Source organism: Cylas formicarius, unplaced genomic scaffold (genome assembly GCF_029955315.1).
Source record: "Cylas formicarius isolate icCylForm1 unplaced genomic scaffold, icCylForm1.1 PGA_scaffold_12__32_contigs__length_19106922, whole genome shotgun sequence".
Classification (NCBI taxonomy): domain Eukaryota; kingdom Metazoa; phylum Arthropoda; class Insecta; order Coleoptera; family Brentidae; genus Cylas; species Cylas formicarius.
In genome coordinates this window covers 16515412-16530275 of record NW_026844225.1, presented here as the reverse complement: position 1 = coordinate 16530275, position 14864 = coordinate 16515412, and the positions used below count along the sequence as shown (strand labels likewise).

The following is a 14864-nucleotide window of genomic DNA, read 5'->3' as shown; positions in this document are numbered from 1 at the left end:
ATGATGAGCCTATGTGTTTTATGAGCCAAAATGGCAATAATACACCTACTCAAAAAATTCTCATGGTTTCAGAACACATTTGCATAACGGCGCGACTTACTCAATTCCCACATGCAAGAAGGTCTTTTGTTAACATTCTTGTTCCTCTGAATTATCCAGCATCTTTTTTAAAAATCATCTGTGAAATAGAGATCGTGAGCACATGCGCATTGCGAATTCCTCTTAGAGTTCGTTGCACATTGGTTGTCGTTTGCTTGTTTGTCTTTGAAAACTAACCAAACTAAGTGGATGCTTCAACGAGCAGCGCTGTAATGTAATTTTACGAAAAATGTGATTTAAAAATTACCCTAAATTGGTGCGGCGCAAAAAACATGCAAACATGATGCTTAGTATCGGGTAGTGAGCAGTGTTGTAACGGTCAACGCCGTTTTTCAAAATTCGGCATCAAAAAGAGTGCTTCCTTGGAATTTGGTAGGCGTTTAGTTAATTATTTTGTCATATAACATTACTTTCGTACTTACCTGGCAAAATATTAGTGTGTACTTAAATTCTTGAACGATTTGTGGCCCAAATTAAAATTTTTATCTGGGATTTGTCGTACATGTTTTAGTAATATTAATGCAAAACACTATTTTTAGCGATGACCGTAGAACTTTTGTACCTGACCGACAATCTAATCATGTTTTCCGAATATATTACTGTCTGATTCGCAGTCTAAAGGAAAAATTGCAACTAAAATTAATTGCTACTTTGAAATAAACGCGGCAACAATTCAAAGCCATCGTTCAATTGCAAAATTTCTTTGCGCAATTATCGTTTCAGTAGATGATTTAACACCTGTTGTTATCTACGTTGTTTTCCTAACAAATTATTTATTCAACTCGGCAGATAATTTTACCATCATTGCTGTATTTTTGTTCGACACTTTTTTACTAGAGCTAAAGGAAATTACTCTATTTGCTTCGCTTTAAAATTGTGCTATCTCTTTGTACACCTGTTAAGCAATTAACATTCTGTAAGCGTGTGTATTTCTTTATAAGGAAAGTGTTCTTCTACTCATTAACTCAAAAATCACTATGGCGACAAAAGGCTCTCAACAAAAAAAATACAAATGCCTGTAAAAGTTGAAAATCGCGGTGCAAGTTTAAATTTAGTGCTGTCTGGTTGATTTATCTCTTTTCAAATTAGTGGTGAATGTGACAGTGGCACGACACATGTTCGTTTTTTTTTTCTAAATCCTCGAGATAAATTGTTTCAGTGTTTTCCCCTTAGGTCCGTCCATTTTAAAGTAAGTTTCTGCCGGTGAAATGAGTCGAACAATCTTGCTTACTATGCGTATGTACCTACCCATATCATAATTCCTCCTTTCTTATCTTATCGCAAATTTTGAATATATGTACACACTCTGCCAACTACCAAATTGTTCGGATCAATAATAAAATAAAAGGTACTTGTCAATTTTAGAAATCCTATAGATTTGGATTTGAAATGTCGTGCTTTAGTTATAGTTATTAGTGGCCATAGATATAGAGATAGATTAAAGTAGCATTCAGAATTCTTCGTGCCAAAAATAACAGTGACATTTTGTTCCAGCCGGTGCGAATTCTATATTGAGGCCAAGAGATGCCATACTCAACTAGGTACAGTCCGAATGTCACCAGGATGACTGAAAATGGTAAATCTTGAACTTTTTCTCTCAGCCAATGACAAATGTTAGTTACGTTTGCTCGGTTAACACCGCGGGTACAAGAAAAACCTGCGAGCAAAAAAATATTTTTAATTTGGAATGAAAAAAAGTTGTTACTAATTACGTATTTTTTTAGTAGAAAATAATAGAACATAAGTAGCTGTAAACGCATTTGGTGTTTGATAACAATTGCGTGTCTTGAAGTCGTCGTGGGCCTTTAAGCTAAAACGCTTTGCTCCACCTATACTGAGGTCAGATACCCATCGGAATTTAAATTTTAATACCGCTATTTAAAATGTTATCGCGATTCACCAAGCTAATTTCTTGTTGTGTTTTCATTCGGTTTGGGCTACGCGACGTTTATTTTACTTTTCCTTAACAAATGTTACGTCATTGATAATAATTAAATTAACATTGAAGAAGACTTGGCAGACTAATGCTAAAAGTTTCATATAAAATTTGATTATTTTTATTTGCATATTTGAACAACATTATTGAATCAAAAAATTAATGAATAAAACTTTACGATTGACATATCACGCGAACTGAAAATGTAGCGCATGTTGCCCATATGCGAGAATGGGATACACTAATATGGATTAAATGACGACAAAAAGTTCAACGAATCTCGCTTCATTTTCATTTCTAAACAATGTCGACTCTAATCGTCACCATAATAGCTATTATGCTAGCGCAGTCTATCTGGTCTCCTAAGGTTAAGGATAAAAATAATAAATTAAAGCATTGGAAAATTCTTAAAGTTTTTAAAAGGTCAGCGGGTTAGCCTTCGAATTCTTATTGTCTTTTGTAAATATGGATACTTTACATGAAATGCCGTTGGCGTATTTATAATCTCCGATGCGACAATATTTGCTTGGCTCGTATTGCAAGATTTTCACAAATATTTGATTTTTAACCTGTCAATGCGTTTACTTTGCCGAAATTTTATCACTACACCCCGAATTAATTTTGGGCGCATTATTACTTTCGAAATGATCAGCGTCGAAAAAAAAATTTTTTTTTTCTGTCCGTTCTCCGTTCTCGTCTTTTGGTTTTTCCTGAATAGCTTTCGAACCATTGGAGCTAGAAAATTGAAATTTGCCTCTTTTTTAGCCCTCCACGAGATAGATAGGCTTTTAAGAAATGGCCTCGATCCGACGCCGGCATCCATCTTTTTTACGTGATTTTCGACTGTTTTTTGAACATTGCTATGAAACGCGATAGGTGTCTGAAATTTGAAGCAATCCACTTCATATTTCGCACATATATGGAGCTTTGCCCCTTGACGGAACCTATTTAATATGCAAGAATTTTAAAAAATTGTGCAAGGGTCTACAAAAAAGAAGATTTTTCAAAAACCTTTTGCAAGACCGAAAAAAATCTTGCACCAGAAGACGCAGAGGATACGGCTCCAAACTTTTATATATGACAATTTTTCAAAAATGTACAGAGTGCGCCGCAAATTCAAAAAAACGGAAAAGTGGGTCCCCCTATTATTGAAAACTTTCAATAATTTAAAATCTGTGTTTTAGATGTCAGTTTCGTTTACATGGCGATATAGCCAGTATAGACGGCTATAACTTTTGTACTTAAGGTTTTTAAGTATTGTACAGGGTGTTCGCGATATTGCGTGCAATATTAGAAAACGTAATAAGTGCCCCAAATTTGCAGCTTCCGACTTCAGACTTGGGAGAGAAGTTGAAGTCTAGACGAGCATTTAGACTCTTTAAATTGGAGGCAACAAAATAATGCGAAGTATTTTTTTTTATTTTTCAATTTTATTTTTGGTTATTCCATTCATCCGATCGGAAGAACTTTACAACCGTAATACATGGGAGCTATAACTTTTGTTTCCCTGTGCACTAGTTATAGTCAAAAATCTGAAAGACGCTGAAAATTGGTCTTTTAGGGAGTAAATTATTAAAGAATTGAAATGAGGTGGCTTTTACGTGATGAAAATCCATTTACCAAAATAAATAAGAACCAAAAGTTCAGATTTTCACGAAATTATATATAGCTATCAGTGTTGTAGACCGTGTCAAGGGCTACAATTTTTGTATTTACGATTTTCGTCTGTCACGTACGCTGCCCCAGATATTTGAAAAAATCCATTTCAAAATCGCAATAACTCGCACTTAATCTAGACGCGATGACGTCATTTACTATTACGGTGTACCGCATGGTTTCAGAAAAGAGGGATTTCCTCGAAAATTATTTATCCTATTGAAAAAATTAATATACCGGGAAACGTGGGAGATCTAGAGCTATAACTCCTACGTGCGGCATTTTTTGGATTATGACAGGGTGTGTCGATTATTTGTAAAAAAAAAATAAAGGGATCCTGAAAATTGCCATTTTCGTGGGTAAATACAAAATTATAAAACATGGGATGAATTGGTTTACACAGTGTCGAGTGCGAGTTTCAAGTTTCGTCCATCATACACGGTGCGGCAGATATAATTGGAAATCGCTATTATTTGTAAAAATTTTTGAATTTACCAAAGTTTGCCGTAACTTCGCAGAGAGTGAAAGCTACTTCATCCAGGGTGCATGCACAATAAAATTACATCGATTTTGTGAAATGTTATTAGTATATTATCAACACTTGGTGTCATGGCAAGTCTTACTTCTTAATCCGTTCAAATGCTTTGTAGTTTCTTTCTCTGTAAAAAAATTGAATATTTCGAATACGTTCGTTTCAAACTAGGTTACTCCTCTGTAGTAGTGTCCAGATTGAAAATAGACTTTTTACGTTGCTCTTAATAGAATTTGCCATACCTATGAGAAATGTGTGTGTGACATGTACATATATTTTAAAGGCACAAATATTAAATATAAAAATTTTTTTAGTATGCATGAAATTGTGAAATGGACATAATATTTAAATTTCCCGTCAGTCTATCAACAATTAAAACTCTTCCTGAATTTTTTTTATTAATTGCTATCGATTATTTGCATATAAAATGAATAACAATATCAAGGGCGACAGCTCCAATAAAATATTAATTAAATTAGCAATGCAATGATGGAAATGGTCCGACGATAGAAATAGAGTTATATAGAAAAACCGCATCAGCATATTACACTGTTGAAAATCAATTAAGCACGTAGTAGACATTTTGACTGCCCGTGACCCCTGTGAAAATAAAAAAATAATAGCGATACGTCTATACGAACGAACGCGGTGCCAACGTTGAGTTGTGGGCGTAGCGCCATATTAGAAAGTGATTTTCAGTAAAACAATGATTACAATGTTTGTCGTTCTCAAACGCTAACAATGATTTCGTTGTGCGAGCGTGCGCGATTGTAGGCTATGTGAAATAGAGGCGTCAACGGGAAATGTAATAATTTCACTCTTTGAAGCTTTAGAAAAAAAATCTGCAAATAGCAGTGATTTTTATAACCGTCGGTATACGTGCTACCTACAAAGTTCTGCGTCATAAAACACCGCACGGCTGGAAAACAGTTTTATACCTTCCTTATCATTAACCTATTTTAGCTGACTGTAAAACACACACACATAAACGGTTATTTAATGTATAACATTTTTTAGAAAGGCTGCGAGTTGGTTTTTGGGGGTAACAAATGTTTGAAAATATTCATTCTCAGATATTCTTCAAACACGAGAGTTCTTTTCTGGCGAAACAAAAAAATAATAATCAACTTTTTGAATAATATTCACAGGCGCATTTTATTATTATTACTTATTACGGTTATGAAAGTACCATTACAACGTAAATTGATAAGCCAAATTGGACACTTCGAGGGAAGTTTTCCTTTCTATAGAGAAAACACTTAATGGTAAAAACCGCCTCTGGGTATCTATTGTCGTTCTTGAGTTGTAGGGTGATGTTTTAAAAAATCGCTGTCACTTTGTTATTATGGAAAATTTTGTGTTTCAAATTCAACTCTGTAATGGTTTCAAAGTAATATTTGTAAAGCTAATAGTTATTTTTATTTTCTATATTCTATATTCGGTATATTTTTAAATATTTGAACATTAGTTGCAAATAAATGGGATATTATAGTTTTGTATTACTATTATTACCCTGGAAGAAAACAACCTCTTAAAATTTTTTTTGGAGAATTTTGCGAAATCACCTAATTAAATGAGAAATGGCCAAAAAGTTATACATGAACTAAAAAAGAAACCGTTAAAAATGATATTACAACGTTAACCTGGAAGTTACAGACATCAACAAGACTAGCAAGAGCTAACGTTAGATGAACCGTTAAAAAAAAACACACACACATGCCTAGAACAGTACTAGAAAAGTGCAATGGTGCAAGTGGTTCCTAGAAATATGTAACCCGACATGCGTTTCCCGCTGATTCTTCGAAATTTATTTGAAACGCTATACTAAAACCAAAAACAGGATTTGGCCAACGCATTTGCCTTCTGTGATACCTTACGGTGATACCGTCCAAAGTCTACTTGGTCAAACTTCAGTTTCAAAATTCAAAGATTTATAGGAAGGTAATTGTAAATTATTTTTAATAATCCAAAATATAACAGGGTGTCCCATATAAAAAATCGAACCTTGGTTGATAACTGATACTAAAAATATTACGTTTAAGATATTAATTCTTATACATACAAATTTCCATAACACTGAAGTTACAGTTACTTTTCTAAAATGCACATTTTCGAAAAACACCCTAAAACTCTGAAACGGAATCGGGTATTCTGTAAGGTTTTTTATGGAAATCGATCTCCAGACACCTACATTAGTTTTCGTTTATCTCCTTTAGCAAGGAAGAGTTGCCCTTCAGAAGTTTCCTTATTGCGTTGTTGCAATTACCTAGGGTTATTATGAAATTATTAAAATTACTAGCTATTTTTTCAGAGCACAACAGTTGGTACGATGAGTGCACCTGTTGTCCCTATGGCTACCATATCGACCTTGATTTCGTACGGTATTGCGAATCAATTAGCAAAGAAGCTGATAACCGCACCGGGTCGATCAAACGAAGAAAAGATAGAAGAAGGCAACGGCAGTCCATGGAAGTTCTGTTGGGATTGACACCACCCGTTCTGGCCGCCTTGGAAGGAACCATTAACAAGGTTTGCAAAAAAAATTATAACACACACAACAATGCTTTTACTATCGACGCATTTTGCGCCTTTTGTTTGATAATAATTATCAGCCCGTGTTTGGAAAGATAAGTTCGAAAGCGCTTCGAAGATTTTAATTCGAGTAGTCACATTATGAATTGTTATGGTAAACTTGCTATTTGGAAGAAGAAACCAAAGGCAAGTGTGGCAATCCTTGCCAGATATTTGATAATTTTGCGTGTTCGCGACGAACGAAAGTCAAAGTGAGTGTCCTTATTTTTAGACGAACCATGCACAAGAAGAGCCCAAAATAATTCCAAAACAAACAACGACTTCGACGGAACACTTTCATTTTAACGACGATTTTGACGATGCCGTCTCGGACTTTGAAAGAGCTCTTCAAAGATCTAAAAACAAATTGTCCAATAACCTGCCAGATGTTACCGCCGTCTCAGGTTTGTAATTTATTGTTTGTTAGAGATTTGTTTATTTTTAATTGGGTGAAAAGTGGTCTTGAGAAGCCTACGGTGACGCTTATTTTTAATTCGCCACCATCCGCGCACCTGTTCCTGGTAAATTTGAGAATATCAAAAGAAAGCGAGGACGTTTCCTTGAAAAACACGGGCGTCGCGTTGCTACTTGATGACAATAATTTTGTTGTATCTACAGCCGATGGACTTTGATAAATAGAACATTAACGATACAATCGTTGGTTTCTACTTTGGGTATTGCTAAATTGAAAATTTAATTTAAAAAAAAAACTGTACTTGACAAGAGGAAAGGTAGAATTGTGATAATACGGATCCTTTCGTCTCCTTTTATTGCACTTGTATTTTTTTTTCCTTTCCACCATATGTATATATAGACAAAACATGAACTTTGTAATACTTTTTACAAAACTTCTGGATTCCTCCTGCATCGGTGTTTGCTGAGGCGAAGTTGCTGACGTATGTGTGACTTGTGTATAAATGGGAATCAGTCTTCCGAGACGGTTTTTATGCCCCTCATTTAGCTCCGCCCCCCTCAAGCAATATATAAGCAGGTACAGAGTAAACGAGCCAGTTTCAGTCAAGCTCTGAAGAAGCCAACAGGATGATTGGCGAAACGTCAGCAAAAACCGACGCAGGAAGAATCCCGAAGTTTTGTAAAAAGTATTACAGTAGCCTGTGGAAGTTTCTTTGAAAAAGATAAATAAATTTTGTAGGTTCTAGCTGCAAATAAAAATCCCAAACCTCACAAAAACCGGTGAAAGTCTCTGTTATACCCATCTTTATCTACCTCATTTAGATTTATAGGAATTTACTTTCTAACCGAAAACAGACCCTTCTCGGGATTAATTTAAATACCTACGTATAAATTGTGACCAGGTAGTTGAAAACGCAAGCTGATCGTTTATTTTTAACTGAATACCTGTACAAATGGTACTCCTTTTCACTCCACGCCATTTCGCGGCAAAGATTTTCTGCAGGTTTTGTAAACATTAAAACAAAAAAACTTTTGTTTTTCAATAATTTCTCAACATTATAAATCAACTGATTTATTAAATGTTACATTTTTGTTATGTCCTTATTTTTTAGACCATTTTCATTTTTTGTTTTTTTTTTGCCAATTTTATTCCGGGACACCATAATTTTACAAGAGTTTTCAGAAAATCCGTGTTAAAAATGTTAAAAGTATTTCCTCTTTTTTTATAAGCAAGCTGCATTTTCACTTCGGTACCGCTCACCCAATATATTAGTTTATAAATTACGTCCGAGAATTTGTAGCCGGCGAGGTATGAAAAACCCTTCGGAAACAGTAACAACATACCGTGCGAAGAAACAATCGAGCCATAACTCCTCCACGCCGTTTGTTCATCCGACCTAAACGTACATACTGCGCATGTTCAAACGTTAGTTATTAATTTGTTAAAGTACTTTCAGTTGTTATTTGGGTTCGGAAAAAAAAGGTTCCGCGAAACAAATTGAATGGATCACAGGGAACTTCAACTCGTACGATTATTTTATATATTGGCGTGCGTGTTTTACTCCGGTTTACGAAAATTTGTTTTGTTTATTGATAACATTATCTATATCGATACCGAGCGGCGCGATTACGGATCGACATACGAATTTCAACGGATTAGATGTTATCAAGATTTTCTACTATGCTTAGCGAGTTTGCGAAGGGTACCATCGACGTCGTCTTTGTCGTCCACTTCCGAATCGGTGAGGGTATTACCGATTAATAACGATGGAATTGCGAAAGTCGAATTCGATAGCGTGAGCGTCGAATCTTGCGGCCTTAGCCCTATGGCCCTGCAAAACATCAGGGAAGCCCTAGCTCTGAGCCTCGAACGGACGAAAGAATTAGAAAATCGAGTGCGACTTATACCGGAACTGCAGGTATGACGTATATATTGTTGTAATTATCTCTGGGTCTGTGAACTAGAAAACTACTAAGATCGATTTGATTATATTTAATTGCTGACCAAAAACATATAAAATACAAAGCTGATCATAAAGATATTAGTTTTGAAAAAAAAGTATTTTATTTTATTTATTTACTTATTTTTAGTTTTATATATATTTTTTTATTCGATTGTATATAGGTGTTGTGTTTTTCTAAATTTCTAACACTTGTCGAAATTGCGATTTTTAGTATTGTAATGTTTATCATAAAAACCGTATTTTTGAAAAAATATATTTTACTTTCCTAAATCGAATATTTGAACGAGTAAAAAAATGAAAAATACCCTTACCATTTTTTTTTACTATTTATTTATTATTTTTTATATTATATTATATTATAATTTATTACATTTTTTACCGATTTCTAACAGTTTTTCATATTGTTTCTAGTTGCGATTCACTATCGCAGCGAGTTGCAAATTTAATTGACAGCATTAGTCACTTTATCGTGCCCCATTTAGTCAATAAATAATAAATCCTGCATGTGATTACCGTTATAATTATATATAATGAGCATTGGCGTGCCATAACTTCTTGGATATTGTTTCTAACTCCGAAATTAAGGATAGAGTAATATATCTCTTATTTAGGACAATTTTGTGACTACATTCGAAAGATATACTTTTTAACAATATTTTCAATTATATATGGTTTACCGTAAAAACTTGGCAATACAAAACCATATTCTTAAAAAGAACCCCCCTCAACCTAGATATTTTTGAATATTATGATTCCTATAAAAAATGTTTCTATGAAACAGTAATTGTTTTTAAATTTTATTTTTCAATTTTATAATATAAAGATGTACTGTCAACTAATTTTTCTCTGATTTTTTTTCCCTTTACCTAACTACTCCATCATTTTCAGCTATTACAACTTTTTGTTAAGATTTCCCTATACCAGCGATTCAAGTTTTTCCGTAATATTTGTTTTTAATAATGATTTACAGAAATACCTTAACCTATATCGCTATCTAACCGAGCCGTGAATATAAAATAAAAAGTGATACATGTATATTTTAAATTTAAATAATAGATTAAACTCGCAGTTCGCTGAAAAATGCAGTTAGTTCCTATTAAATAATAAATTGTGGATAAAAAAATACATTTTTTATTGCCATGATATTTTCGATTTTATGTAACAAAATTGTGCGAAATAGGTGAGATATTGTACTTTATCACACTATTGCGCCACACTGTATATCAACCCCGATGCGCGGTGTTGAAAAGAAAAACAATATTTCAAAAATTATATTACAATATGTTCGAGTTTCCCAACTTTTTGCGCGCCACTGGTTATTCTACCCGCATAAATATAACTTCCTAATAAAAATTAAATCGATGCTTTATTTCCCGAGGGTGCATTTGACATATACGTAGGCAATCGTTGGTCGTATGTGAGTTAATCGTCATCGTCTTACCAAGGACCTAAACCTTTCAGTAATAATTTAATATACAACACTTAATTGTCACTTTACGCGTGGCGTCCCCTCAGTAGGTCTCTTTCAGATGAACATCTGGCGTGAGTATGCTCGAAATTTTAAGTTACAATATAAACAAAGGTTTTACTAGTTTTTGAACGCTCTCGACTATGCAAATACTTTCAGTTTGTTTGTCTTACTTAGATAAGGGGATTCATTGTATGAGTTGCCGTTTTCTATCATTGTTGTATATTTTCGACGAAATAAATACCAGGATATTTTGCTAATAATTTGTTGTTCAATTTTTCTTATTTTTTTTTGCACATAGGATCAATTACTGGCGCTAAAACGGGATAATCGGCAATTAAGTGCGAAATTGAAAACCGAAGAGAACTTGCGTCTTCAAATTGTTAACGGGGACTACTTTCAATTAGAAAGGAATCGAAAAAGATCGCAAAGTTTTACCCACATCGACAGTTTCGATAGTCAAGCGGCTAGTAAGAAAGAACCTCCAGCACCACCCCCAAGAAAAGACTTTGGCGTAATGTGCGGGGTACTAACGCGAAACATAGGAGTCGGTCATCACTACCCCAACACTAAACACGCGGCAACCACCACCGCCAATTTGGAATACTCCGACAAATGGTTGGCGGAAAAAGCAAAATTTTTAAACAACCAAAACATCATTCCGTGTAAATCGACTGTTACCAAAGGAACTCAGACTCTTTTCGTCAAAGAGAAACGAGACGTTGGTATTCAATCGGCGAAAGAAAAGTCTTCGACGTCGCATTTTTCTTCTCAGACCGTGAACGTAAAACCGGAAGTTATCAGTTTAGGAATAATGGCGACGGTCAGTCAGTCCAACGCTGCCGTACAGAAGAACGTAGAAAGTAACACGATTGGCTGTTCTGACGACAGCATTAATGACGAAATTTGCGTCAAATGTAGAATTTTAAAGCATTCGATTGGTATCGGACCAGATAAATGCGAGGACGTTCACACCGCGCCAGTTTCGTTAGCCTTACTAAGTGCTAGAAGCAAATCTTTCAATTTAGGTGAAGAAGGGAGGAATTTTAATAAAAGAACTAGAAGCGTGGGATGCCAATATGAACCGAATAGTATTAGTAGGGCGTGTCAATTCCGTGTGAAAACGCAATCGCAATCTTCGCAGCACGAACTGAAATATTCCGAAAAATCGGCTCAATACGAGCACAGTTTGGTTTCTAAACTGATAGGCACCGACGATCTTAAACTGGCAGTTAGACACGTGGCGTCTGAAGCTAAAGAAGACTTGAAACAAACCAGAGAAACGAGTATCAACACCGTGCCGCTTGATTTGGAAAAATCTTGCCCAAAGTGTTCTACCAGAGAAAAAGAAGATGCTAAAGAATTTAAGAAAGAAGCTGGCAGTCCCACTCCGTCCAGGATACCAGTTCCGACAACCCCGATAGAAGCTAGGAAATTTAGACGGCAGGACACGTATACCAAAATCTACCCCTCGTCACCAACGGATAGATCACCGCCACCAACACTGATGTAAGTAGGCTTGTCGAACCCTTCGCGTGGAACAAAGCGTAGTAGTAGACATTTCCTATGGAATAAGACGCATGCGCTCTTCAATGGCGCGGTTATTGATAAATTTCGAGACATTACTTTTTGCGAGCGAGGTTTGGTGTGCTCCCGCGCTTGTTTATTTTATTTTGAGATGGCTTAGAGAATCAACAATTGCTTATTTCGAATGTTAACTCCTAAGCAAAGTAGTCAAAATGCGCATTCCTCTTACATGCATCAGCATATCCTTTTAACTAGGTAACTCTTTGCTGTACCATTTAGGTGATTGATATTTACAGTAAAATTGACGTTTTTTTGCAGATTATCCGGGTTAGATTTGTCCCCAAAAGCCGTATCAGCCGAGTCTATTAGTCCTTTTGACAAAGTTAAACAGAATCTTAGACTAGAAGCTCCAACGACCTCATCTGATTCCAAAGTACAAAACGGGGTTAGCTTGGGCCCGATTACCAAAGTTCAAGTACAAGAAACTATACTGCCAGTATCGGAATCAACAATTTTTCACCCATCTTCTCAAAATAGAAAAATGTAAGTGCATAGAATACAATTAAGGGGATAAAATCTGTATATCTAACTTTTGAAATACAAAGAAAATAACATTTTCAAGAAAAAGAATATTATCTAAGAAAATATTTCAGATATTTTTGTCAAATTTAATAAATTCAATTTTGGACATCATTTTAATGGTAGTGGCATCCGCCCGCGATTTTTATCCCATATTTTTAAGAAAATAATGAATAGATGAATATTTTCATTGGATAGCCTAGTTATTTTAACGTAAAGGTCACCTCTAGTACTTTTGTCAGATCCACGGTTCGTCGTTAAAATAATTAAATTCAATTAATTAATTTCGTTTTTGCAGTTTTTTTATTAATTTGCTGTCATCTTAAACCTTGAGACCTATAGGACATAGGTCAATATAAAGTCTTTCATAATTATTTAATTTTTTTTAATTCTGGGTTTATTTTTGATTTTAAACCACTCTTTTTTTATTTCTGTGCCTTGATGTTCTTTAAGAATTTTAATATATTGGTGTCAAGTCATAGACAGCAAAAGAACTAATAGAAGTGTTTGTTCTCACGAAGCTACTATTTTTAAAAATGTTATATTCATACTTTGGAGGAACAAAAAGTACCTATTTAGAAATACAAAGAAAAAAGTAAACGAAAAAAGGCCGGTATTTCCGGGTTTAATATAATATAATTGACAATTACAGCACCAAATCATTTTCTTTGTATTTAATGACAGAGTTAGTCCATCGAGAGAAATGCAAGGCGCCATGAAGGTTCTAAACGACTCACTACAAAAAAGCTCCAAAGTCATAAAAAATCAAAGTGCGGTGACTATTGTGCAAGAAGAGTGGTTCAAGATTTCAAGCCTTGTTACTGCAAACCCGTTAGATGTTGAAGACTACCTTGATGCATTTGAAGAGATGTCATCTTTGTTACTCGAGTATGTAGTCAATATGACTGACGTAAGTGGCAACACTGCCATGCACTATGCCGTCTCATATGGAAACTTTGATGTGGTATCAATTTTGCTCGATTCAAAGGTTTGTGATATTAATAAACCCAACAAAGCAGGCTATACAAGTGTTATGTTAGTCTCATTGGCTGAAGTTAGGTCTCAGACCCATGCAAATGTAGTGAGGAGGCTATTCCAATTAGCCGATGTCAATATTAGAGCCAAACAGGTGAGAATCTTTGACATGATGATATTATAATGCTAATAATTATTGTAATTGTCAGCATGGTCAGACTGCTTTAATGTTAGCTGTAAGCCATGGACGGTTCGACATGGTCAAAATGTTACTAGACGCGGGTGCTGATATAAATATACAAGATGAAGATGGAAGCACAGCGCTCATGTGTGCAGCTGAACATGGTTATATCGAAATTGTAAAGCATTTTCTCAATCAACCGGATTGTGATTCCAGTATTACTGATGTGGTACGTAATTAAAGTATAGAAAATGTCAGCACAAATTTTAATTTAACAAATTTTTTTATTGCAGGACGGTAGTACAGCCTTAAAAATAGCGATGGAGGCAGGTCACCGGCACATTGGAGTACTTCTTTATGCTCATGAACGAAACTATCAGAAATCTCATTCCAGCAAATTAAAAAAGACCAAATCCAGTAGTCCTAAAACCCCTTCTTCCCCTTTGCCCATAAGAAGTAGTCACCGTGCCTTAACAGATACCAAGAAATAGGGAATTACAATGTCTATAGTGTTTTAAATCTTTATTTGCATTGGGTTAATTCATTTGAAGGCCTTAAAAATTCAGATTAAAAAAAAAAATTATATGACCATATATACTTTCAAATGAACCATCCCAAGGGCGCCAAATGTAATTTTACGACTTACTGGGACTTTAGTTTAATTCAATCAACAAAAATATTGAACTGATGTAAACGGTATAATATCAAAAAACCCTCAGAATTTGTAAATAGACAATAAGGTAACATTGAAAAGAATAATGTTTAACTAGACTGTATACTTTTGTATTGAATTTTTTCTAGTGTTTAGGTTGGTAACAAAATGTTTTGTAAAGTTTTTATTATACTTATCGTTATTATACATTTCTCTGAATTTAAACACCACATAGTAACATTCCATTATTTCTAACTTCATGAATCCTAATAAAATATTTTAGAACATTTAAAAGTATTTTTAATTCATA

General features: G+C 34.6%; 2 protein-coding genes across 3 annotated transcripts in view; one reads left to right on the top strand and one right to left on the bottom strand.

Moving 5' to 3' along the window:
* The window catches only part of LOC132695848 (protein grainyhead), a 101891-nt gene extending 101239 nt beyond the window's left edge, over positions 1-652 (bottom strand). Inside the window, exon 1 of the mRNA XM_060660376.1 lies at positions 522-652. The gene's annotated coding sequence lies outside the window, so the exon portion shown is untranslated. The remainder of the gene's footprint in view (positions 1-521) is intronic.
* Positions 251-14830, top strand: LOC132695849 (uncharacterized). 2 transcript variants are annotated; one of them, XM_060660381.1, is made up of 10 exons: positions 251-471; positions 1594-1675; positions 6523-6752; positions 7027-7198; positions 8898-9127; positions 10942-12149; positions 12486-12710; positions 13431-13875; positions 13931-14131; positions 14196-14830. In XM_060660381.1, the coding sequence occupies exons 2-10, from the start codon at positions 1624-1626 to the stop codon at positions 14391-14393; spliced, it is 2961 nt and encodes a 986-aa protein (XP_060516364.1). In that variant the 5' UTR covers positions 251-471; positions 1594-1623; the 3' UTR covers positions 14394-14830. The 2 variants fall into 2 exon arrangements, with proteins under 2 accessions (XP_060516364.1, XP_060516365.1); XM_060660382.1 differs by having other exon boundaries at positions 6535-6752; positions 14196-14829.
* The last annotated feature ends 34 nt before the right edge of the window (positions 14831-14864 follow it).